The sequence below is a fragment of the Biomphalaria glabrata genome, chromosome 17 (genome assembly GCF_947242115.1).
Source record: "Biomphalaria glabrata chromosome 17, xgBioGlab47.1, whole genome shotgun sequence".
Taxonomy (NCBI): domain Eukaryota; kingdom Metazoa; phylum Mollusca; class Gastropoda; family Planorbidae; genus Biomphalaria; species Biomphalaria glabrata.
In genome coordinates, this window is record NC_074727.1 from 11,020,746 (window position 1) to 11,046,910 (window position 26,165).

Consider the following 26,165-nt stretch of genomic DNA (forward strand, 5'->3'; position numbering starts at 1 on the left):
TGGCAAACAAAATGAAATAAAACTTTCAACAAAACATGGCCGCACATGATCTCAAAATTTTTAAGTTTGCTTTGCTAGTAATTTTAGATGTCAACATCAATTATCAAAGACTACTTCCTTCATTGTTTTCGTGTGTGAAAACAAGGGAGTTAAAAAGTGTTTTCTTATTTCCATTGTTGTCTCCCTTGAATTTATTTTATTTTTATTTTTGTTTTAAATTAAACGTTATTATATTAATTCTGTATTCTAATTATCAACATTTATTTAAAACATCATTTAAAAGACTAAGATCTAAATATTTCATTGGTTTAATAGTTTGTGTGACTAGCTTTTTTTTAAGTTTAAGTCCAATCAATTTCCGAGATTACCAAGTCAAATGGGCTTACACAGCATAAAGATTTTTTGTATATCTATGACGTCTAGGCTGAGTGTTTTTGAAAGATGTCAATTTTTTTTAGTGTTAGTTATAGCAGATCTTATCACCAGTAATTAGTATAAGAAAAAATAAGCCTAAATTAAAATTAATTTGATCAACCGTGGTGTTTTCCATGTACACACACTGACACACACACTGATTTTTCCCTGATTGCATCTAAACGTTTATAGTTTTAGCAGTAATACTTCGGTGGACAATGAACATTTTAGTCAAAGTGAATTTCCACTTCTTTGAGCCAATAAAATTATCTTATCTTACCTCATCTTATCTCAATCTAGCCTAAACCAAAATCAATATTTATCTGGAAAGTGAGTATTATATATATAAGAACGTTTTCATTTATACCAGCCGAAATGACATGTTCAGTAAAAAAAAAAAAAAGTGGTTCTCAAACTGTGGTGCGCATCACAGGGGTTCGCGAGACGACCGATAAAGAGGTCCGCAGAACTTCTTCGCTAAAGCTAGTTTATCCGATCTGATAATTTTAATAACAAACTCTCCATTCACTGCTCTGTAATAAGCCTATCATTCTATGAGGACCTTAGTCAAAGACATTCTTCACTTTGCTATTCCCGACTGGGTGTTGAGTACCCTTTTTTTGGTCGTGGACAAGCTCAAATCCCAATCACAGATGAATCCATACTAATATGGGAGTAGCTTATTAAAATATGATTAAAGGAGGAACTGAAAACAATGTCTGAACAACGATACCACGTACACATTTTGGTTATAAAAACAGATTCCAATTTTATATCTTGAATTATGGGTAATTGTACAGCCGCTTTTGACCTCTTCTCCGTCTTCTTATTGGGTGAAAGGTGGATTCATTGAAGTAGTGAATGGACCACATCACAAATAAAAGAAACTGACATGATATTTGTGTTCGAGGATATTTGCGGTAGCTACTGACAGAGTCGGACATAAATACACTCATAAAATCTCATCAACCTCATCCAAATCATTAATTTATTAAATATATTTTTTAAACAAAATTATAATCTCAATTAATATCTATATAGCTTTTACACTCAATGTTATAACTACATAAAGGGGTCCCCTGGTTTAAAAAGTTGAGAACCCCTGATTTACATTACACGTAAGGAAAGACAAGGGAGGTAATTATCTTGAATTTTCAACCCTATCGACCTTTATAATTTATAAAATGATAATAAAATATTAATATTTAATCCACAAAACAAAACTTGAGGTTTTTTAAAATAAGATAATCATTTTTTAAATGAGATTTTATTTGTTAGGTTGATGGAGTTTGGTGGCTTTTATCTATAATCAGATCTAAACATCTACAAAGCCTGTCTCGTAGTTGTCCTTCTTAGTTACATTTGATCAATGCCCATCCTATTTATATTTTGTTTTTATTCTATTTTAACCTTCTCTCTTAGCTGCCAATGCGCATGCGCGCGTCGATACACTAAAAAAGAAAAAAAGATGGCGACCTTTGAAAAGTCGCTTCGAGTTACTTGCTCGTGAAAATCTATGAATCGAGAGTTAAAAAGTTGTGTTGTACTGTGTTTCATTAGTGTGTGATAGAAGGGGACGAGAGGCCCACTGGCCAAGCACATCATGCCGATACTCGTAGGTCTAGATCTAGTTTGCCTCCTCAGTTGACGACAAATGTGCGAATGCAGTTTAAAAAGAGGTTCACATTAATTTTAATGTGTGGTACGTTGGCCGTGGTCGCCTACATTGTTTACCTTCACGGTATCGCCAATCACGGAGTCAGGGCTACCATCCAGAGGTATGAGAAACGTCACACGGGGGACAGGAACCCTCGGTCTTTCCTCGCGGACGATGTCGAGGGGGTGTTCTCCACTGACGACCACAACAGTACCGTCAACAGGTCCCAGTGGGAGACTCGCCTGGACTGGAGAAAGTGCAGAATGGAGACCTGCTTTGATTTCAGCAAATGCTCTAAGGGATTTAAGATATATCTTTATCCACGCCAGGCACCGGTGTCGGAGCCCTACGCCAAAATCTTGAGCGTGATTGAAAAGTCTCGCTACCTCACAGCGAACCCTCTCGAGGCGTGTATTTTTGTGCCTACCATCGATACCTTAGACCAGGATGTGCTCAGTAAAGACTATGTCCCCAACGTAGATAAAAAGCTTCAAAGTCTTCCATTCTGGAATGGCGGCAGGAACCATTTATTATTCAATCAGTATTCTGGGACATGGCCGGATTATTCAGAGGATCTAAAATTCATCGAACAGGCCATGCTCGTCAAGTCCAGCATGTCCATAGACTGGATTCGTTATGGGTTTGACGTGTCCATGCCATTATTTCCCAAGGACCACCCACAGTCTGGTGGAGACCTTGGATACCTTAACAACGCCTCTAATTCTATACCTTCTGTTCGTCATTATCTGCTGGCCTTCAAAGGCAAGCGCTATCTCAATGGAATAGGATCTGATACTCGCAACAGTCTCTACCATATTCATAATGGGAAGGATATTGTTCTGTTGACTACATGTAAACATGGTAAGGGGTGGGAGAAGCTTATGGATGATAGGTGCTTGCAAGACAACGATGAGTATGAAAAGTGAGTATCTTCAATGTCTTAATTATATATTATATATATAATAAATAATTGTTTTTTTACATTAAATTAAGTAAAATACGCCTTTCACATCTTGCCATCCAAGTGATCTTTTCCACTCAACATCAGTCCCTCTTTCCCTCCCTTTAAAAATTATATTATTTATATCAGCTGAATTATGATATATATATATATATATATATATATATATATATATATATATATATATATATATATATATATATATATATATATATATATATATATATATATATAAAAAAAATAGGTTACTATTTCTTAGCATAAAAACCATCTTATGACTAAGAAATCTTTGATATTTTTAAGCTATTTATTTATTGAATATTATTAGTGAAGAGATCCTAATAATTTTATTATAACCCTTAGTATTAGTGACAGTTTGGCCATAGGAAGGTTGAGATGATTAAAATCTACCAAATAAAATCATTTCAAGTAGTACTGGAAAAATAAAATCTCACTCACGATGCATTGATTTAATTTAATATATTTTTGTTTTAAAACTTCTTGCTGTAAAATTATTCATATAGAAAGAATTTATTTTAACTGAAGACCCAGATTACTATCAGGCTTAAAAGGGCAAGAAATTTTTAAAAATAGTTCATATATTATATATGTGTGTGTGTATTTACAATTATCTGTTCATAAATATGTGGTCACACACAAAGCAACTTAAATGTTGTTTACAAACAGAAAATTAATTTTAAATATAAATAAATCTAAAGGTTCACCTAGAAAGGAAGTAAACTTAATTAGACCCTATCAACCTTTTTCAACTTCCTGATAAGTCTAACAGCAGAGATATCTTTGAACAAGACTTACTAATTAAAAATTTTGAGCTTTTTAACTGTAAAGTCAAAGATATATAGTTCTAACAAGTTTCCTGTGTGTGATGTAACCGTAACACAACAGCTATCACAAAGTTTTACCTTGATATATTTGAAGTATTTGTGGCTGAAGGATAAAGCCATTTGGCTTCCAAACTGAGGGATCTCAAGTTGGGAATTGGGATACCTTGATTTATTTGAACTGTGGTGGTTGAGAGATAAAGCCAATGGTTTTCAAACTTTGGGGTCTTGAGTTGGTGAAAATTGGGATTTTAAAGTTTTTAGGAATTCATCGAGTCTTCACAGTTCCTACTTAATGGAAGTAAAGGCAGTTTTCTGTTGACCATCGACCATAGAAATAGATGAGCTTTACATCCACTGCCATCAAAATCACATGATCTGAAACGGGTCACTGACAACCCCAAGCTGTAAATAATTAATTAAGGGTTTTAAGTCCACTCTGGGTGACATATTTTGTGTATTGGGAAGCATTTTTCTGCAAACATGAAAACATTTTTTATTCTGTATGATGTATTCTGTATTATGGGAACCCCACCCCTTAACCAAATGTCAGCAAGATGCCGCTGGTTGTGACCATACCCATAAATCTATTATTTCTCCCTTGGCTCAGCTCTTATTATTGTGGTATTGAAGGAGACACATATCAGTGTACCGGCTATGACCTTTCAAGGCTTTAATAAAACATGTTATCAATGTTTCTTTCTATGGCTGCGGTACATGTCAACATTTTGGTCTAGAACCTGGGATACTTTAAAGCTTAATCCAACTATGAAGTTTAATGCTCTACTATGAAGTTTAATGCTCTACCGTTTCCAAGTCCCAGTCTTGGTACAACCACTAACAGGCAAAACTAATGAAACAGCTGCCAGATAGCATAATACAGTGACAAGTAACAAGTGTTGTCAAAATAGTTAGAATTTTATCTTTTGACTCTTTTTGTTTATCTTTGCAACCATTACCACGTCACCAATTTCACCGATTTTTCTTTTTTCAATGCCAAGTAATTTAATTTATTTCATGTCTTCATTTCCAGTTGGCAAGTATTTGACCTAGTTAGTGAATGGAGCAATATTATAATATATTCGCATAAAGTTGTCTTGGTTTGTTTGCTTTCTGTCTTGGGTAAAAGAATAGCGTATAGCAGGCCTGTTACATGTTTACAATAGTAAAAGTTAAATAATGGAGAGGAATGTTATGCACTCATAGATAAAACAAATAGCACTCGTCAACACAGCTTGGTCATCTGGTCTATTTATGCCCTTGACATGTTTGTGCCAATTCACCTACTGTGTTAGTTTTTGTTCTCAGTTTCCGTAAGCACTTCCGGTCTGTATAAGGTCTCCCAACAGACATTTTTTAAAATGTATCGTCAGACCTTTAGTGTATTCCATGCTACATGGCCAAATGACATCACACATTTACAGATCTGCCCTGTTGTTGGCAGCTTGTACCGTAGCCTATTATTTTAATAATTATTTATTATTTCATTACTTTAATGATTTAATAACAACCGATTGGTTCAAGTATCTTGGCGTGTTAAATTGTACATCGAGATGGTCGAAAATCGCAATAATACATAGATCTAGTAGATACCTCTTTCACGTTAGAAATAAAGACTCTCCCACACACAATCTTGGAATAAGCTGAAATTTCGCACAATTATTTCTTTTACATGACAACGCAAGAATTAGTTTGAAAAATTTAACCAATTAGTTAATTAACTATTGGTAATGAATTATTTTGTTTGATATCTTGAAGAAGGAAAGAAATCGTACTTGACAGATGTTGTGGTATAAGTTGAATTAGCCCCCCTTGAGGAACCGAGCCATGAGTGAAACATTTTTTATACATTAAAAAAAACACACAACGATCGAGTACACATTTACAAAGATACCCCCCCCTCCCCCTTCTTCCCTCAACTGGTCCAGACATGTGATAGGATCATAGCGCATTGAGAAAGCTCAAAGCTAAACAAAAAAATAATTGGTAAAAGTATATCGGTAATTGATCATTGCTTTGCTATTTCTAACTAATTTATACCATTACAGTTAATACAAGCTTTGTTGTTTTTTTTTAAGTATTTATTTTTTATTTATTACTTGTTTTTCATATAGACTGGGATTCGAGGTCAGCGGGAAAAAAAACAAAATGAAACACACAAAAAAGTGTAAATTGAACATAAACATGTAAATGGCCGTTTACTTTGGAGATAAATGATTATATTGACTTTATATCAGTGAACATAAAAGTACTAGTCTAGAGATAGTTTTCTCCCCTAAACACACTCTACCGCTTAGTCTTAAACTTGCTTTATGAGTGCACCATCAATTGAACTAACTATTAATATTTTAGTATAACTGTTTGTGTGCTAGAGTTAGTGCGCTAGAGTTAGTGCAGACGCAAAATAGATACGTGAGATTTTAAAGAAACGAATATTCCCATGTTGTTTATAATAAATATAGTAATAAGTGAAGTTTCGTTTTCCCAGGCTTCATATTCTATTTTTTTTTACTTCCGGTATTTGGCTAATGTCGTCTGATAGTTTTTCAAAGAAATTTTTCCTCGTGTTTAGGTGTACGCATGTGTGAATGTGGGTGCCCTTATACTATGTGTTCATATCCTTAATAAATAGTGCATCTGTATTTGTATAGTATTATAATAACAGATATCGTGATGTTATCTTTTCTAATTCACAGACATTTCTGTATAGCTAACAATTTGCATTACTTTTTTTAAATACTTTTTTTTTGTCTTTGATCTGGTCAGAAGAATCAATTCCTGCCCTCGTTTTGTTGCCTCGGGAATGTGGATTTAATTAACTACTTCCTGTGTTCCGGAGTGAGTCTGGCAGATTGAACGGGGATGTAGAATGTGTTTTATTCTATTTATACGATAGTTGTTCATATAGAAAGAATGTGTTTGGTGTTGAAGGGGGTCGGGGGAATGGCTTTGTTAGTACATCGACGTTTCCGAGAAATCACACAGCACAGGTGATGGTACCTGGGACAACCTTCTGTTTACGTGTCAACTAAACAAAAGTTTTTGGGCAACTGGTTTGCGACTTTGACGATTGTTTGGACTGAAAATAAACACAATTAAAATAACGGTAACCTCTAGTTTAATGGGCTGGCTAATAGGGCCGCTGGTTTTGAAAAGAATCGTAACATTTTTTTTAAGTCGTCGCCAAAAAAACAAAATAAAAGGTTTGGGGTTGGGGTGTCTATGTACTGGATGACTAAATGGGTACCATCTGCCAACGCGTGTTCAGCAGCCGTCATTTCTTCTGGTTTGAGGATATTTTTATGCCATGTTGGCATATTGTTGTTTTTTGTTTAATTGATCATTTATCAGAGTAGATCATATATTTATAAAAGAAGAAAAAAAATCGCCTTTGAGAGTTTTGTTTTCATATTATAAATACGTTCGTCATCTCGCTACATTTAATGAAAATATGTACACCCACTACTAGCTCTTTAACATAGAGTCCTGTCTTTTTAATTATTTTTTTTTTATCTTGTGAGAATAAAGAAAATTTAAATGACTTTTGAAAGTGAGACATGCCTTACTATAGGACCGTACCAGCTCAGCTTGTATCGAATGTTTTCTTCTAATTTTTCAGCGTTAACCCTAATCGACATTACGGGATACTCCGCTCCCTTAAACTATGTATACGCGTAGGACGTAATTATCTTCTTTAAAGGAACGTCTGTAATTTATAAGGTAGAGGAATCACAACAATGGGTATCAAATATGAGTATGTCTTTCCACCCAGACAATTTGCCAATTTGTATTGAGTTATGAAACGAATAAAAACATTTTTTGTGTGGCGTCATCAAAAGTGAACAATGTTTCTACACTTCAATGTATTGATCTCTTCCCAACCCCGGTATGGTCTCTATCAAGACAGTACCTTATCTCAGCCTCTGGTGCGCAGTGAAGTCATGCGTGGTGTAATACTTCGTTACACGAGGCAAGGGAGACATCTGGTGGTGACCCCCAGTGTCATGTTTTACTTTATGGGCTGGTATGTGCCGAAACTCTATGCCTGGTCCAGTATTTCAAGAATGTTCAAGACGCCGGGACATCTGTTTAGCAGTTCATGCAACCCTACAGCCAAATGGAAACATGTACTGCCGTAGAAAACGTATTCTACTGTTTTAACTTTGTATTAGTGTTATTCAATGTAGATCACCGTTTCACAACGCTTAGCACCTTTATAAAACTTACATCTCCATTTTAGAGCATATATCACCTTTACAAAGCATATATCATCTTTACAAAACATATATCATGGTTAAAAAATATATATCACCTTTACAAAACATAGATCACCTTTACAAAACATATATCACCTTTATCAAAATATATATCGCCTATGCAAAACATATATCATATTGACTATATTAAGTGGTTGATCATTATGCTAGCAACATGACGACACCATTAACCGTCGGCCATAGAATGATGTCTAATAGTTGGTTAGGTCTATTAAGCGTTGTGTGTCCAGGCCACAACGTGATACAAAGTTAACGTGTTCGCTTGTAGCTCCAGATCATCGGTGAGACGCCCGACAATCACCTGTGGAGACGTCTCGCTTCTTATCAAGCGTCGAATCTTTTATCCCTTTTATGTTGTTTATTTTTATAATGGGGTTCCTTTTTTCTTTTCGACAATGATAGAACCGCTGCCCCTCCGCCGACTCGAATGGCACGACATGCTTCGACTGTACAATATGCTGGCCTACGTAATGCTTACGTCAGCACCCCTATAATGCGTTAAAACAGGCTGACAAGGGGTAGAAGCATGTGGGGTAGTTGTTTAGGCGCATGTCTGGGGGGTGGGGGTAGGTGTTTGGGCGCATGAGGGTAACAGTGTCGGATAGATACGTTGGTTGACGTGAAGCACCAGAGTGCAGTCGTCATTGGGTCACAGCACGTCACGCAGTTGGGAGTGTGTGTGTGTGTGTGTAGCTGCTTGTTATTTTTGGAAGTAACATGAGATGGAACTATTCCCAGACTAACGCTGTCTGTTCAAACACAGACTTTTTCTTCTTTTTTTTTTAAATTGTATTTTTACAACAGACCTTCTTCGTAGTCTTCTCTTGAAATGTCAACACCAGGCTCGGCGCCTCACTGGAGATCTTCCCGCGCTTTAACCCCCACCCCCACCCCCTTGATTTCTGACAGTGAAAAGCAAAAAGCACGCCGCATCGCATTGATACCTGGTCAGTGAGCTCAGAACTGTACTGAACGGGGGAGGGGGGGGGGGGGCGCCGTGTGTTGGGCGCTAGCGCCATCGAATGAAGACAACATAGCTTGAAAGGGCGCTTTCTAGATCTGTCTCTCTGTTTACCCACCTACTGCTATATGTGTGTCTAGTGTTTATGAGCATATATATGTCTGTGTTTAGAAGATATATATATATATATATATATATATATATATATATATATATATATATATATATATATATATATATATATATATATATATATATATATATTATATGTCTATGTTTATGATGTTTTATATTTGAGTGTTCTATTTGCTTAACGATGGTCTTATTTTGTCCTATTACTTGGACGACGGCTGTTATAGAACACATGTAATTCACCTCATAGAACCCTTCAATAGAAATCCTGGTAGATTTGTGTTTACTCAAGAACGCTAACCTTAACCCTGATAAGATACAAAAGCTGCAAACAGTAATGGGACTTGTCTGAGATATGGATCTATATTTAGACTTTTGATCGAAGCCATTCTTATAGACGTTTGACGTAGCAACGAGCTATAGGTCTCCACTGCCCACAGGTTGTGACGTTGCAGGTCAGTGTTCGGGCCTTAAATTAGGATTGGTCTCGATTTGATCGGAGTATACAGTTGTGTGTGTTTCAGACGTCCCTACATTGAGCTCGGTGTGTGTTTAGACGCTTGTATTTTGCCCTCTTCAATAATGAAGTCCGACTCTGGTCAATTTGGATTAGAAATTAAAGAAAGGACCAGCCAAATTTTTCCGGCTATTAGTACATTGTGTGAAACTAAATCGTCTGACGTGTTCTCTCTCTCTCTCTCTCTCTTTCTCTCTCTCTCTTTCTCCTTGTTTACCCCTATAACCAGTGAAGGCCTACATTAGTTTACAACTGCCTTAGTTTGTTTTTTTTATCGTAATAAAGAGATTCGAACGCCACAGCTCAAAGTTTCTATCTAGACTACACGGTGAACTGTTGGGTTTAACATTGGAAGATGACTTAAAAAAACAAAACAAAATTAGTTCATATTAAGAAAAATAAATAAACCAATAATTGTATGACATTTCACAATGGGCGCACAAGTAGATTATACTTGATTATACTCATCATGCTGGTTTCTGCTTGGGTAAATGACTATACAGTGATATCAATGTACACAAATGACTATACAGAGATATAGTCCCGCACTACTTTCAATAACTATTAAATGATTGTAATTGGTGCCATTATTTCTGCCTCGGCGTATTGCGCGAGAAAATAACAGCAAATCTGCGTCACAGAAATCAAGATCTAGTATCTGTGTGTGTTCACTGCAAATAATCTTATGTTCATGCAAACTACGAAAACCAAATTTAATGTTCCTTCTTGGCTCGATCGATAAATCAATAAATAACCAAAGGAAATACCCAGGTTAGATGTAAGTTTGTAGCCTGAAATCTGGTTCAATTATAATTGCTGAGCCCGGCACGTGCAGAGTAAACGTCATTGGGCATGAGCATTAAACACCATCTACGCCAGTGATGCCCAAACTACGACCTGCGGGCCAGATCCGGTCCGTTAACGAGATGCGTTCCGGCCTCTTAAAATTCCCGCCCGCAGTGCATGATGAAGAAAAGAACAGTTGTGTCAAAAGACTCGGAGATTTTATGCGGAGTGTGACACGTGACTGAAACGTTTATGGACCTTAAACAAAAAAAAAAAAAAAAAGTTTGGTTCTACTGACGTTCATTTTCTGTTAACAGACTCAGCAACATGGAAACGATGTGGGTTGAAAGAAGGCTCATGGGGAAAAAAGTATCACCCATTTTTTTGATGGGTCAGGGGTGACAGCATACGATGAGATGAGGTTCGATAGTTCAACCAATAATTTGATCATAAATCAACGTGACTTTAAAAAGAAAAGTAACTGTCCTTTTTGTAGGTAGGGGCTGTCCCTTTTATTCGCCAGGTTTGTTCGGGTAATAGTCTCAAGTCGATATCAACTTAGGATCATAAAATTGTCAAGATAGACAAATAGATATATTGATTTTTTTTTTTTTTTTGGTTAAGGGAAAAAAAAAACATAAAGAGATACATAAGAAGCAATACACCCGTGTGTGTGTTTGTGTTTGACTTACTTGTGTGTACATGGGTACGCCTTTTTTTTTGGGGGGGGGAGGGTACTTCTCATTGTCTTTGTGGGGGGCGTTTCATGCCCTCCTCCGTGTGAAATTTCCAGATTACAAAGTGTGATCAAAGTGCTGCGCAAGAAGGGCTACTTTGGGTAGGGGAGGTGATTTTCTCTATTGGTCATCTCATCACTGTGTTTCTCGAGCCTTCTTAGTTCAAGCCTCGAGACTGCACTGCAAACACTGAGAAATATCCTGGATTTTAGCAATAGTCCTTGAGAAAGAAGAACATAAAGTATTTCGCTATAGAAAGTGACGGGAAGAAACCTTCCTTGGGTTTGTTGTGAAATTGGGGAGACTGGGATCGTCAATTTCAGCACCGATTTGTTTCGAGTTCTGTGAAGTTGATTATTATTATTATTCATTAATAGAAGTCTATTAAATGCATTGTGTCTACTACCAAGTTTTTTATCAAGTTCTGCCAGTCTTGATCGCCTCGCAGTGCATTGACGTCAGTTGCAGCAGACGTTCACCCAGTTTCACACTGATTCTGTTAAAAGTTGTCGCCCTTCTTTTGCTTTGACTATATAAACCTGTACGAGGCATTGTCTCCGCGTCAAGCAAGAGTGTAGTATGTCAAGTGGCTACGCAGACCCATGTGTGGCTTACATAGTTTGTCACATCCGACGCAGACAAAACATAATATAGCAAAAACATAAACGTCATAACTATTATTCCTTCTTACCATTTAGAGCTCCATATATGTTTATGTATTCCTTGGACTGCCTCTCTCTCTCTCTCTCTCTCTCTCTCTCTTGCCCACCATGTCTTACATTGAATGGAGATAGAGTGTGGTTTAAGAAAGGCGGATGGCAAGGGCGCTGCGTCCCTCCCTCCCATTGAAACATTCTCTTCTTCGTTTCTATCAACATAAGAACCCCTGTAGGTACGCATTATGTCGTTAAACCAATGCAGGCGACGAAGAACCCATCCTTCTCTGGCGTAATTATTAAATTTGTATTTGAGAACATTCCCAATTTTATTCAGAAGCCTTGTGGGCCTCGGGGGAACTATTTTGGGGGGGGGGGGTTGTAAAGGTGGACTAAATATCTCCATCTTTACTCTAACCTTATGTGTATGTGTTCTACTCAATCTCCTCCTCAAATCCAAAAAAAAAAATAATAATTTGAAAAAAAAAAAGAAAAACTATCCACCCCTGAGTCATTTTGATTGTAAAATGATGAAAAAAAAAAAGAGCAACTGTGGAACATTTTAATATTTTGTTGTATCCTCAGCGCCTTTGACCTTATCAGAGGAGCTGCCTATCACTGGGGGCTCTCTTACATTAAACACTTTGAACGCTGAAAGAAACGTTTTTACCCCTGCCCACTTATTCTGGAAATAATCCGTTGTTTCTTACACGGCCTCCAGACAGCTTTTAGTCTAAGCAATGTCCCGATATGTAATTGAATTCGATGTTTCCCTTTCTGAAAATAACCCCATAATTTCATTGATTTTATATTAACGCCGTGTCTGGGTTTAATCTTTACGCCGCCGAGAACGACATCTGGGTTTTCCCTCGAGACTCGAACTGGCCGTGTTTCGGTGCACTAAATTCTAAACTGATTCAGCAAATGTCGGGCCTGTGCACGAGGATTGACAAGCTTGATGTACGCGGAGAAGCTGAGCCAAGCGTCGATGGGGGAAATTCTAGACTTCTCTTAGCAACCTTTTTTTTATTATTATTAAAAGACATTGACTCTATGGGTTGTTGTTTTTTTAAACCATGGCACGAATAAACCCTTAACTAAAAGATGCGTTCTCTTAAGTTTGCTAGATCTATTTATAAGATACGATAAAATTATTTTTATTGAGTTAAAATAAGAACATAAAACTAAAATGTTATTTAACCTTGGTTAGGCCAATAATAGAATATGCATCCTCTGTTTGGGACCCCTCAACTCAAGAAAACATGAAGAAACTGGAACAGACACAAAATAGAGCAGTGAGATTCATAACAAACGAATATTCACATTTGACTAGAGTAACACCTTTAGTAAAATCACTAGATTTAGAAAGCCTTCAGGACAGAAGACTCAAAAGTAAAGTAGCAATTATACATAAAACACTGAACCATAATCTTCAAATTTAATAAATACACAGAAAGACACAAAGATAAAGGCACATTCCTCGTCCCATATGCTAGGACAAATTTGTACAAATACTCCTTCTTCCCTAGTGCTATTAGAGCATGGAATGGGTTGCCTGAGCTAGCCAGGAAAACCAGTGACTTGGCAGAATTTAAGTCATTGGTTAATATGCATGACTAAATGCATGACGCGAAGGACGTAATCATCTTCTTTTTTGAAGTAACGTCTGTAATATATAAGGTAAGATAAGAAGTTGATCAACTTTTGTTGATAAATTAAATAATTTGTGTAAGTAGGTCGCAAACGAAGAGATTAGAGACAGAATTAGTTCAGCGATCGGACCCCACGATGACCTGCGAACTAGTTTCCAAAAAAAAAAAAACAACCGCAAACTAAAACACTATGGCCATATCCACAAGGTCCTAAGGGCTCGCAAAAACCTTCCTTCAGGGAATAGTACCAGAAAAAAAAAAGAGGCAGACAGAGAAAGCGAGGAGAAAACAATGGGCAGGCCTGTCATTGAAAGACATTCAATCAAAGGCGAAACAAAGAGAAGAATGGAGAAAGATGGTCAACAGTTCTTGTGTGGTGCCCAAACAGATTAAGGTATATGTGAAGGTGTAAGTAGGTCTCCAACAGGTTAAGAAATGTTTGGAGTCATAAATTATACTACTTTAATGCAGTTGAATATCATGTAAGACGGGTACCAGTATTCAAGTCAAACTAATGAGGTGATCAGTTACTCAGTTTCTTCACAAAGTTTCAATGTTTTAGTTTTATAAATGAAATATTTTTAAGATTGATCTTAAGTCCGAATAGTGAACAAGTTTTAAACAAAACATATTTGCCTTTACATTTGGGCGTTTGTTCAACTGTAATTTTCTTTCTTTGACATTCATATTTATACCGATAAGAGTCTTTCTTGAGGTTATATTTGATGGGTAGCTGACAAAATTATCAAATTATATACTAACCAGTTTTAAATGGGGATTATCACCTCCCCAGACACAGTATGCTATCGCCGTGCTATTTTTGGTTCAAATGAGAATGGGGAGGGGGGGATTGTAACTTTAAAACCGTTACTGCTTCATCCTCCTTATCGCCCCCTCTTTTAGCAGCTGTCCCCATTCTGTCATATATACCAGTGGTCACCATGGGCAGTTTTAAAAAAAGGCTTTACTTCAATGTTTATATTCTGACGTGTACAAAGTGTTGAAATTTAAAAAAAAAAACCCAACTGTGTGACCAAGTCAGAGCCTAGCCCCGACACCAGCACGCTCTGATATCGCGAGGTAACCGTGTAAATGTAGCGCAAAGAACGTGCCCTAAGACTTTTGATAGGCGATTTTGTTTTTCGGCCGATTCAATAGGGAATTCCCGCTGATTTTCATTAAGAGATGCGTCAATCCCCGAGCGGACAGGCGAGCGCAACAAAAGCGCGATTATCACCGCCATCTTCTGACTTCTTTTTTTTTTCTCTAGAATAATAGGTGAAGTTTTTTTTTTTGTATGACTTTACGACCTCGTTGTATGGTCACGTGGACGAGATTTTGTTGGAAGGTGAGAGTTTGCATTCCAGCTTTCTCTTTTCTGTTTAACTTGCATTCGTCCTTCAATCCACATTTCTTCTTGTCTTCCTTCTGCCCTGCAGATTGTCTTCTTGTCTTCCTTCTGCCCTGCAGATTGTCTTCTTGTCTTCCTTCTGCCATGCAGATTGTCTTCTTGTCTTCCTTCTGCCCTGCAGATTGTCTTCTTGTCTTCCTTCTGCCATGCAGATTGTCTTCTTGTCTTCCTTCTGCCCTGCAGATTGTCTTCTTGTCTTCCTTCTGCCCTGCAGATTGTCTTCTTGTCTTCCTTCTGCCCTGCAGATTGTCTTCTTGTCTTCCTTCTGCTCTGCAGATTGTCTTCTTGTCTTCCTTCTGCCCTGCAGATTGTCTTCTTGTCTACCTTCTGCCCTGCATATTGTCTTCTTGTCTTCCTTCTGCCCTGCAGATTGTCTTCTTGTCTTCCTTCTGCCATGCAGATTGTCTTCTTGTCTTCCTTCTGCCCTGCAGATTGTCTTCTTGTCTTCCTTCTGCCATGCAGATTGTCTTCTTGTCTTCCTTCTGCCATGCAGATTGTCTTCTTGTCTTCCTTCTGCCCTGCAGATTGTCTTCTTGTCTTCCTTCTGCCCTGCAGATTGTCTTCTTGTCTTCCTTCTGCCCTGCAGATTGTCTTCTTGTCTTCCTTCTGCCCTGCAGATTGTCTTCTTGTCTTCCTTCTGCCCTGCAGATTGTCTTCTTGTCTTCCTTCTGCCTTGCAGATTGTCTTCTTGTCTTCCTTCTGCCCTGCAGATTGTCTTCTTGTCTTCCTTCTGCCCTGCAGATTGTCTTCTTGTCTACCTTCTGCCCTGCATATTGTCTTCTTGTCTTCCTTCTGCCCTGCAGATTGTCTTCTTGTCTACCTTCTGCCCTGCAGATTGTCTTCTTGTCTTCCTTCTGCCCTGCAGATTGTCTTCTTGTCTTCCTTCTGCCCTGCAGATTGTCTTCTTGTCTTCCTTCTGCCCTGCAGATTGTCTTCTTGTCTTCCTTCTGCCCTGCAGATTGTCTTCTTGTCTTCCTTCTGCCATGCAGATTGTCTTCTTGTCTTCCTTCTGCCATGCAGATTGTCTTCTTGTCTTCCTTCTGCCCTGCAGATTGTCTTCTTGTCTTCCTTCTGCCATGCAGATTGTCTTCTTGTCTTCCTTCTGCCATGCAGATTGTCTTCTTGTCTTCCTTCTGCCCTGAAGATTGTCTTCTTGTCTTCCTTCTGCCCTGCAGATTGTCTTCTTGTCTACCTTCTGCCCTGAAGATTGTCTTCTTGTCTTCCTTCTGCCCTGCAGATTGTCTTCTTGTCTTCCTTCTGCCCTGCAGATTGTCTTCTTGTCTTCCTTCTGCCCTGCAGATTGTCTTCTTGTCTTCCTTCTGCCCTGCAGATTGTCTTCTTGTCTTCCTTCTGCCTTGCAGATTGTCTTCTTGTCTTCCTTCTGCCCTGCAGATTGTCTTCTTGTCTTCCTTCTGCCCTGCAGATTGTCTTCTTGTCTACCTTCTGCCCTGCATATTGTCTTCTTGTCTTCCTTCTGCCCTGCAGATTGTCTTCTTGTCTACCTTCTGCCCTGCAGATTGTCTTCTTGTCTTCCTTCTGCCCTGCAGATTGTCTTCTTGTCTTCCTTCTGCCCTGCAGATTGTCTTCTTGTCTTCCTTCTGCCATGCAGATTGTCTTCTTGTCTTCCTTCTGCCATGCAGATTGTCTTCTTGTCTTCCTTCTGCCCTGCAGATTGTCTTCTTGTCTTCCTTCTGCCATGCAGATTGTCTTCTTGTCTTCCTTCTGCCATGCAGATTGTCTTCTTGTCTTCCTTCTGCCCTGAAGATTGTCTTCTTGTCTTCTTTCTGCCCTGCAGATTGTCTTCTTGTCTACCTTCTGCCCTGAAGATTGTCTTCTTGTCTTCCTTCTGCCCTGCAGATTGAGAATCTTTTGTATTCTCTGCTAAGTGACTGACAGACATTGGCAGAAAGTTCGGCATATATTTTAAAAGGAAACTCCTTTTGGTTTTTCAAATTTGAGTTATTGACATATTTAGGTTCTTGAAAAGTTGTAATAGTTGATATCTTACCATTTTTTTTATTGAAATGCATAGAAACCATTATATTTAATAAATTAGACAGTAAATTTTTTGATATTTAAAAAAAAAAACAACAAACAAAAAAAACAAAAAAAAAACATGACAAGACTAGCAAGCGATAGTGTTTGTTGTGTGTTGAGTGGTCAGGCGAGAAAATACACACTGCCACGGTTAGTCAAGCATGAGGATCTACTCTTAACACGTTATTTTTTTTTCTTTGCTTACAAGATCTAGATCTAACTGCAGAGACCTAGTTCTATTTCTTTTACGAGATTGTAAACTTTACTGTATGGTTTTCCGTTATTACATTTAGTTTTGTTTGTTTTGTTTTAGTTAGGTTTGTGTGACGTCACATAGAAACCCGGTGAAAATCTGACCGATTTTGGATGCGCAGAAAAACTACTTCAGAAAACCTCAATTACTAAGTAATTATTGAAACTAAAATAAAAAGAATAGTATATTCATTTTATATAAATCAAAAGAATATTATATCAAAAGTTGTCAAACCATCGGAGTTTCCTTTAAGTTTTATAGAACGAACAATTCTCTTAATGACATCATTTGATCTCGTCTGCTTGTATAATGATCATAATTAATTACCGCTGCTCTTGAAATCTCGTTTTCTAAGCGGAACGTTGCTGCCATTTTGTATTTTCTAGAGCTGTCTTTCTAAAACTGTGTTCCACGGAACCGTAGTATTCCGCCAGGGCTGAATAGGTGTTCCGCGAACTACTGGAATAATAAACTAGTAGGCCACCTCGTGAATTAATCTCTTTTAAAAATATGCAAATGGTCCGCTAAATACTCAGAATGTGCTAAGTGTTCCGTTAAGAAAAAAGTTTGGGAACCACTGTTCTATAGAGTCCACATCTGAGCCTGACGTTAGTACGTGGAAGTGGGAGACTATACGAATTTGTATCAATTACGTAGTTTCCCACATGTAAGATTAGTAAAAAAAAATTCATGTTTGTTTTAAAAGTTATATATTTATATAGTATCGGAATTAAATTTTCTAAGCAATTTCGTTTGTAGTTTTTTTTTTTTTCTTAATTTGGCCACCTTGATGTTCAATGTAGCGTCCTTGGCAATTTGTATTGTATCGTGAAAATCTCCAATGGTCTCATTAGCATATTGAGTTAATAGTTCCATGATTGAATCAATGCTTTCCGTTAGCCAAAAAACAAAATATCTGTTGCAACACATTTTTAACTCTAAACTGTTTTACTTTAGTCTAGTGAACTTTCACCTCTGATCCTTAAGAAACTTGTTTTTTAAACGCAATCTATTTGAAGGTCTTCCCGCTATAAATAAATTTATTTTAAAATATGGAAGAACTGATTCTCATCTCCAAGACTTATTGATGTTCTGATGGTAACGTTGATTTACTCGGGACTACTTTGTGATCCATCTCATCAAAGAGTTACATCAGGCCCTCGACCCCCACGTCTAGTGCTTTCATTTCCCGCCATCCACTCAGGTAGTAGCCTGGAAGTAGCTCATCTATAAATAAACACTTTATACATTATATATCTAGACTCCCAAGCTTGTTGATACCTTCTGTCTCACTTGATGCCTTGTGAGTACATTTAGCCTTCTATAAATAGAGTGGATATTTCCGTTCAGGTTGGTTCTTATCAATTAGCCTTTGCGCCCCCCACCCCTAAGCACTTGTAATTATCTTTGAGGTATTCAAGTGATGTTTTGAAATCTTTTGAAACAAATGTCGTATAAATCAGTAGCAGAATTTCGCTTAATTCACTAACTAAATAGCTGCCAATATGTGTCAAGACAGACTTATAATGTATATATGGTAATGTTTTTAAAAAACTAATTTTTTACAATTAATTTTAATGAATATTTCAACCAAAAACATTATAGAAAGTTGGACATCAAAGCAGGGGCGGATCTTACGATGGAGATTCTAACTTGCTTCAAGCTTAGTTTATCTAGAGGCTTTTATTCCATGCTCCATTGAAATGCAACAGAAATGTATTAACATAAATCAACACAAAGGGATGTAATTCAAATACAATTTGCAGAAGCAGACGACCTAAATCTTCCAAGCAAATTTTTACTGTTTTTTTTTTAACCTAGCAAAGAGATTTTCTTGTCCGTTATTATTTTTTAAAAATTTATTTGTGGTTGTGTTTGAATTCGTTTTATATCTGCACTTGTGTAACAATTAGGCTCTAGTATTCTTGGAATGTTAACCTTCGCTTGCTCGGCACACTGTATTACTAGTATACATTTAACATGAACTGTGGGACGCTCTACTGTACAGTCTGGAAAAACCACTACGCTAACGTCATAGCCTTCTATGTAGCTCCAAAAGTTTAACAATGCGAATGCGTAACTAAAAACAAAAAGTACGAACTACCACAATTGGCAGCCTTAGAAGAAAATAAGCGTATGCACAGAAAAACAACAACAGCAACAAATGAAACGCTTGTGAGAGCTTGAAAGTCGTTGACAGCGTTAAGTATGAATAAAGGGAGGTGAGTGTGAAGTCTACACCACGTTTCTCGTACTCGCTTTACAATGGCATTCTTTCTTTAAGCCCTCGACCTCATGCTCGGAACCTTCTTTTCTTATTCCCCATGACAATCATAGTTAATTATAAACCCCACTCGTAAATCTTATCCCTCCCCCCCTCCTCCTTCCCAGCGTAACGCCGTCTTTGGGCTGGGAACTAGTGGGAGAAAGGACTCGGGGTTAATGGTGCATTCAGTTTGAGCGGACTTCCAGTGGTTCTCATTCGCTTGCATGTCGTGACAACGAATCAGATCCTTCTAGACTCGGTCCACGCAGTCCTAAAGATGAAATGAACCTAATGCCAATAGCACAAAAGTATGAGAGAAAATGTAACATTCAAACTCCCAAACATCTTTCTGAGGGAAAAAAAAAGTATTTGAGCTCCATTTACGCATTTGTTAAGAATTTATAGATTGCTAATAATAACAAGCAATAGAAAAAAAGAATACTTTTAAAAAACAAAGCTTATCTAGGGGAAGGATACGCTAATTACTGCCATTTATCTGAAATTTATCTGAAAATTGAGGTTTTTTTTCTCCATTTGTTCTATATAAAAAATTAACTAATTAGTACTAAATGAATTACTAATTGGTTAATTTTTTGGATTGATTCGTGTATTGTTATCGACTATGATTAATTAAGCAAAATTTTAACTTGATCCGGGAATGGGAAGTGGGAGAAAAAACGTGTCAAAACGTTATAAGGGGACTAAATCCATATATAATTTTTTATTTTTTTATTGATGCATGTCTTGTCAGGTTGTGGGCGATGGCTCTTGATCTGTTTATAGTAGCGTCCCCGCCTTTGTCTTTGATAAACAAAAAGTTCACCTCCACCGATTTCAAATTTGGTTTTGAGAACCAGTCGGGTTATAAAGGCCTTGCCCCCTCCCCCCACACATATCTTTGAGATTAAAGAGGTAGACTTGTTGCGAGAACGGAAGTGCAGTCTCTTCGACGTCTGCAACACACTTTGAAAAGAAAAAAAAAGTATTTTTGTTCGGGCTTTAAGCGAGGGCTGTAATCATTTTAGCGTGACATTGTAATAGGATTCCCGTGCAGCACGGTTTTATCATTGCAGACGGATTCCCTTACCTAGAATACCAGGCCGTTACATACTCGACGTTGAGGAGTGGGATTAAATGTACAGTGTCTCTTAAACTGTTATACGGGGGTACCCCTGCTGAACTTTTTTTTATATAATTAAATACACAATAAATGTTGTTTTTATGTATTTGTGGTGACAGAGGAAAATAATGGGGAAACAAGAAATACACACAAAATACTTTTAAAAAAACAATAACAACAAGGCTTATATTAAGTAATAGTAATTATCCGTTTGATTAGAAGTTTGAAGTTTGAACCTGTGGGCAGTTTAGACCAATAGCTCGTTGCCACGACGTCCAGACCTGTGACGTGGTCTTCCACGAATAAAGAATGGTCTCGACCCAATTCCCAAAGTATTGCCGGAGATATTTATTTAGTTATGGACACCCTATAATTCCGCTTTATGAAACGCTTTTAACACACACTATTAACCCACAATAGAACTTCATCTCAATAATAGAGTCAGGAAAGTAGGCTTGACATGAAGCTTTATACTTGTTGACGCAATTCCCGCTTATTATCTTCCCTCGAATATGTATACCCTCACTAAACTAGCTTCTCTATTGTACAGGAAATAACGATAATTCTCTATTGAAAAAATGTTTTTTTTTTTTTTTGTAACTCTCTTTGCTAATTTTAGATTTTTGGGAAATCGTCTGTATTGTCTCGAAATGTAAACATTCTGTTTATTGTTTATACAAGTAAGACAACTCTCGACTTTTATATGTACGTGACGCTCTCGTTAGCACACTTAGTTCAATTTTTATTTTATTCACATTGAAGGACAAATCAATAGATGTGTAATCAGCTTAAAATACTATCTGATAAGTGCACCTCCGTTGGGTCTCTTTCTCTCCGTAATTATTTACCACATTCTGGTGGAATCAACGCTGGCATCGTCAGTTAGGAGATAAAGAGTTAAGACACTAGTCAACGGAGTCTACTTGGGTACTCGTTTATCTAATTCTTCGTGAGCCCCCTTCATTTACACATATACCGGGGGGGGGGGGCATCGTCTCAGTTTTGAGAGACATCCTAGTGAAGCATGCTGCTGAGGATGTGCTGACTGCGATCAAATGAAAGGGCCCTCTCACGGGTTTAATGGTGCTTTTGTGTTCGCTTCCCCTGCGTCTAAAAGATTTTTTTTTTCTTTGATAGTTAGATGAAGGCCCTTCATTATATACGATTAAGTCATGGTGTCGTAATCGATACATCTAAGAATAACGATGACAGATTGTCAGGTCGGAATTAGCGATTCGATGAATAGTACAACTTTGTAATATATCCATCGGCCATACGTCCTTTGTTCTCATCGAAAAACATTTTTCGGTCTTTAAGCTTTTTGATTTGTCTTTCTTGTCTTTAGCGTCGTCATCATCATCAGTCCTTTGTGTTCCTCGTGAAACATAGGGCCTCGGTAGAAACACTCCACACTCTCCACTGTCTCTTGCTGGTATTTTAATGGTTTCCTAGCTCTATCCTGTCCTCTCGGCTTCATCTAGTAGGTTACACTCCGCCACCATGTTCATTTTGGTCTTCCTCAGCGTCTTGTACCCCGGAGGGTTGCAATCTAAGATGTATCTGTTATTGGCATCTTTTCTTATGGTGTGACCGTTGCATCTCCACTTTCTCTATAGGATCGGCACCTCTATATTTGTGGCCCCCTCTACCACAGTTTGGTGTTAGCCACTGTATTGCTTGTCTAACTAAACATGAATGCATCACAAGTCTCAGATTTGTTCGGTTCGCAGTGCTACATAAAGTCGAGGCCAAGTAGTAATGGTGTATATATTTACTGCACAAAATCCTGGTACTAGAATGTTCTAAGGGTCGCTCTGTGCAAGTGCTAGAGTAGTCATGTGAGAAAGGAGGGGGGGGGTCAGTTTGTTGACTCTAACAAGCTCTCAAAATGTCTCGCTGAGATATATTTAAAAAAAAAAACGAAAGGATTTGCACCTGGGATCACGACACGTCCACCGTCGAGTGGCTGTGACATCGATATATCTAAACACACCGCGGTGCTAGCTAAGCGCCGGTCTAGTTATGTTATCTTTATATGGACATAGAAAACTGCGATAAGAGACTGTTTGCCCTTGATAAGTCTCGCTCCAATGTGTTATTTATGTATTTCATAATAATACTAATATCTTAATTAACATTAACAACTCATAAGACGATTCGTACCACGTAAAACGTAAAAATAATGCCACAAATATGTCGATTTTTTTTCTTTTAAATATTTTAGCTTTTGAAAGAATATTTTTTTCCGTATATGTTAAGTGCAATTTCTTGGCAATGATCTTATTAGCAATGTTAATGGTTTTATTTAGCTTATATTCTATTAACATTACGTTTAAAAAAAATACGGTCACTTCTGGAGAGATATCTGCTTTGTGAAAGCCCAAGCCTCTGTCAAAAGAGTTTGTTTGCTACTTAGCAATATATTGTCCAATAAAAGTAAATTGGGTATGAAGCCAAGCAAAACACTTTGGGCATTCTTTATAGGCCTGTAGAGTTCTGCTAGACAAGATAGGTTTCATTTTACATTTGCTCAGATTCGCCGACCCATCCAAGCGAGAGCCATCAATGCCGTCTTATTATTGAGTTCTACTACGTTAGGAGTTTTTATTTTGTTTGTTTTTTTTTAAACAGAAGTAAAGTTCCTCTTTGGGAGACGCGTTAGCTGAGCGGCAAAGCTCTTGCTTCCCGGGTTCGAATCCTGGTGAAGATTTGGATTTTCAATTTCGAGATCTGCCTCTGTGTCCACCTAGCTCTAATGGGTACCTGACATTAGTTGGGGAAGAGTTAAGGCGGTTAGGTCGTTGTGCTGGCTAAATGACACCCTCGTTAACCGTAGGCCACAGAAACAGATGACCTTTTACATCATCTGCCCTATAGACCACAAGCTCTGAAAGGGGAACTTTATTTTTACTTTAAAGTTCCTCTTTCAGACCTTGTTGTTTATAAAGCTCATTCTGTGGCTGACGGTTGACATGGGTGTCATGTCTTCACTGAGATTTGAACTCGCAACTCCTCGATTAGGAAGCTACCATACTTCCTGCTTGTACAATTGTTCTTGAAAAAAGAAAGCATCTATTTCAACTTGACGACTTCCTATTTACGCTGACTAGGACGAGCATGGTGGACATGAATGAGATATTCAAAGTGCTATCTCCCAAGGCCGACCTCATCTTCCAACACCACGCTAGTTTTTCCATTCAAATCTTCAGACGACGATGAATATGCAGAGTGGTGGAAAGTTTTGATACATGATATCTTCTATCTATGCTCTATAAGCAGCGCCAATCTATAGTTGTGTTTTTTTTTTCATTTAAATAGAAGTCTATGTCGATCTAGATCTAAGTACCTATTGAAATGTAAATGACCTCGCGTATGTGTGTATGTATGCGCAGTCACTCCAACTAGACATATATGTATACCCGAGTATTCTCCCTCCTTTACCGTCTCGGTTGGTTTGTAAATGTTTGTTTTAATATTATTATTGTAAGTATACATTATGATATGTGTTGGTATTTGCCTCATTTTGGTGCAAAGATTGTTTGCTTTTCAAACTTACGGCTCAATCATGCACGTCAGTTTGTCTTAGTTTTTAAATCTGGGTCTTGCTAAAAAAAAAAAAAGGTCGTCCTTTTCCTTGTGACTTCCTTAAGATAGAAATCACTGTTGGATCAAATACATATCCATTGCCCCGGGAGCTTGCCCCGGTAAAGGAAAGTGGGAAAGGGGGGGGGCATGTACAAATGGCATACCGGTACTGCCGCCAGCACACATGGGGAAACCTGTGAATGTTGCTTATTGGCAAGCCACTTTGTGAGATGTTTATGCAAAGTTGACTTGTGGGGAAAATGAACAATTATTTCCCTCGTCATATCCTCGACATGGCGCGAGCTCTCTACAGCTAAGATTCCGTTACAATGTGTTGGCCACATTTCCTGTGGATATCCCTTGTCAGATAATTTTTTTTTTCAAATTTTAGCTCCTACCTTATATATGTGTATACTATTTCAAGTCATCAAATACACTTTATAACAGAACACACATCACCTCGTGCTTTAGGTAAACAGAATAAGAATGAACCAATCAAAGGGAAACTAATCCAAATCCTCAAATAATGGACAACTTCTTTATAGTCTGTTTCGTTTAATGACCAAAAAATATATATAATAACACATTTGCAGGTGCATAAACCGCTCTCTAACAATGGAGCTCTAGTTCGAATCCTGATGTAGGCAAGGAATTTTAAATCGGGATTGGACCCGAGTTGAAAGGCGGCACGGATACCCTTCTCCTGGGTGCCCCCCTTATTATATATATATATAATTCTCTTCATAGCTCAACAGTTTGGACACCAAGTAATGGAAAGATCACTCTTTTATTTCTGCAAGTCGGACGGAATAGAGTTACCCCACGTAATTTTAGAGGCGAAAAAAAAAGAGGGGGGGGGGAGAAAACAAGTAGTATTCACCCGTCACTAAAAAGCAGTGCCGCACTTAACCATTATGGGCCCAATGCGAAACGGATCTCACGTTCATGAAATGTCTCTTTCAACCTCTCCCTCTTCTTAAAAGTCTTGCAAAGTTAAACTGGCTTACGTTAAGTAGACCATACAAGCTTATTTCAATCGCTCATCTCTAGCACTGACTGGTTTTCTCCGATTATCTTAATCAAAGTACCTCTCTGTAGGGCTCACTCCTCAACCATCAGTCATTGGAATACAGTAACAATAAATAGAGGGGAGAAAACTCGTTCGTACAAAAAATCTGCATAATGCGATGACGCCAATTTTGGCGAGGGATCATTGCAGACTCCAAAAAGACTCGAGACTTAGAAGTGTTTAACCTGGATTTAGCCCATGACTGGTCCCTGTTGTGTTTGTGCGCGCGTGGGTGGTGGACAGAACGTTATCGACTTAGTCTCGTTTGACGCTTAATAAATAATAATTTATGTATTATTCTTGAGGAAATATGTCCAACACTTGTGCATAACACAAAAAACAAAACACATGATAAGAGCTAACAAAGTCTACGTTGGCACCCACGGACTAGAGACGTTCAAACCATGATTTCTCATACACATTACATGTGAAGATTGAACGTATTAGTTTACAAATATGATGTGGAGGATACCTGTGTGTTCGTATACGTACATACTTCTTAACCCTTCTTTTTTCTTAACTTAGGTAAACTTTATCATCGGCTAAATTTCGCAATTGATTTATAAGCTTAGAATCGTAAAAGAGTCTATTTGTATATGACAGTTAATAGAAAGACAAATACTCGTAGGCTACATGTCGATTTTTGTTTTAAAACCTTGTTATCGTTCATTTAAAATCATTACATTTTATGCAACTATATATGAACCACATATTAAACTAAAATACATTGTATATAAACACCAAGCAGCAATTTGGTACTACGGCGTATACCCCATCTAGCTTACGCCTTTTTTAGGCCTCTAAATGTTTATAAATGTGTTTATCAAACAAT

The 26,165-nt window shown here is 37.7% G+C and overlaps 1 protein-coding gene across 1 annotated transcript in view; it reads left to right on the forward strand.

Moving 5' to 3' along the window:
- The first annotated feature begins 1,856 nt into the window (after positions 1-1,856).
- Positions 1,857-26,165, forward strand: part of LOC106055537 (exostosin-1-like) — a 95,788-nt gene continuing 71,479 nt past the window's right edge. Inside the window, exon 1 of the mRNA XM_056015247.1 lies at positions 1,857-2,993. Coding sequence (XP_055871222.1) covers positions 2,077-2,993 — 917 coding nt within the window. The 5' untranslated portion in view covers positions 1,857-2,076. The remainder of the gene's footprint in view (positions 2,994-26,165) is intronic.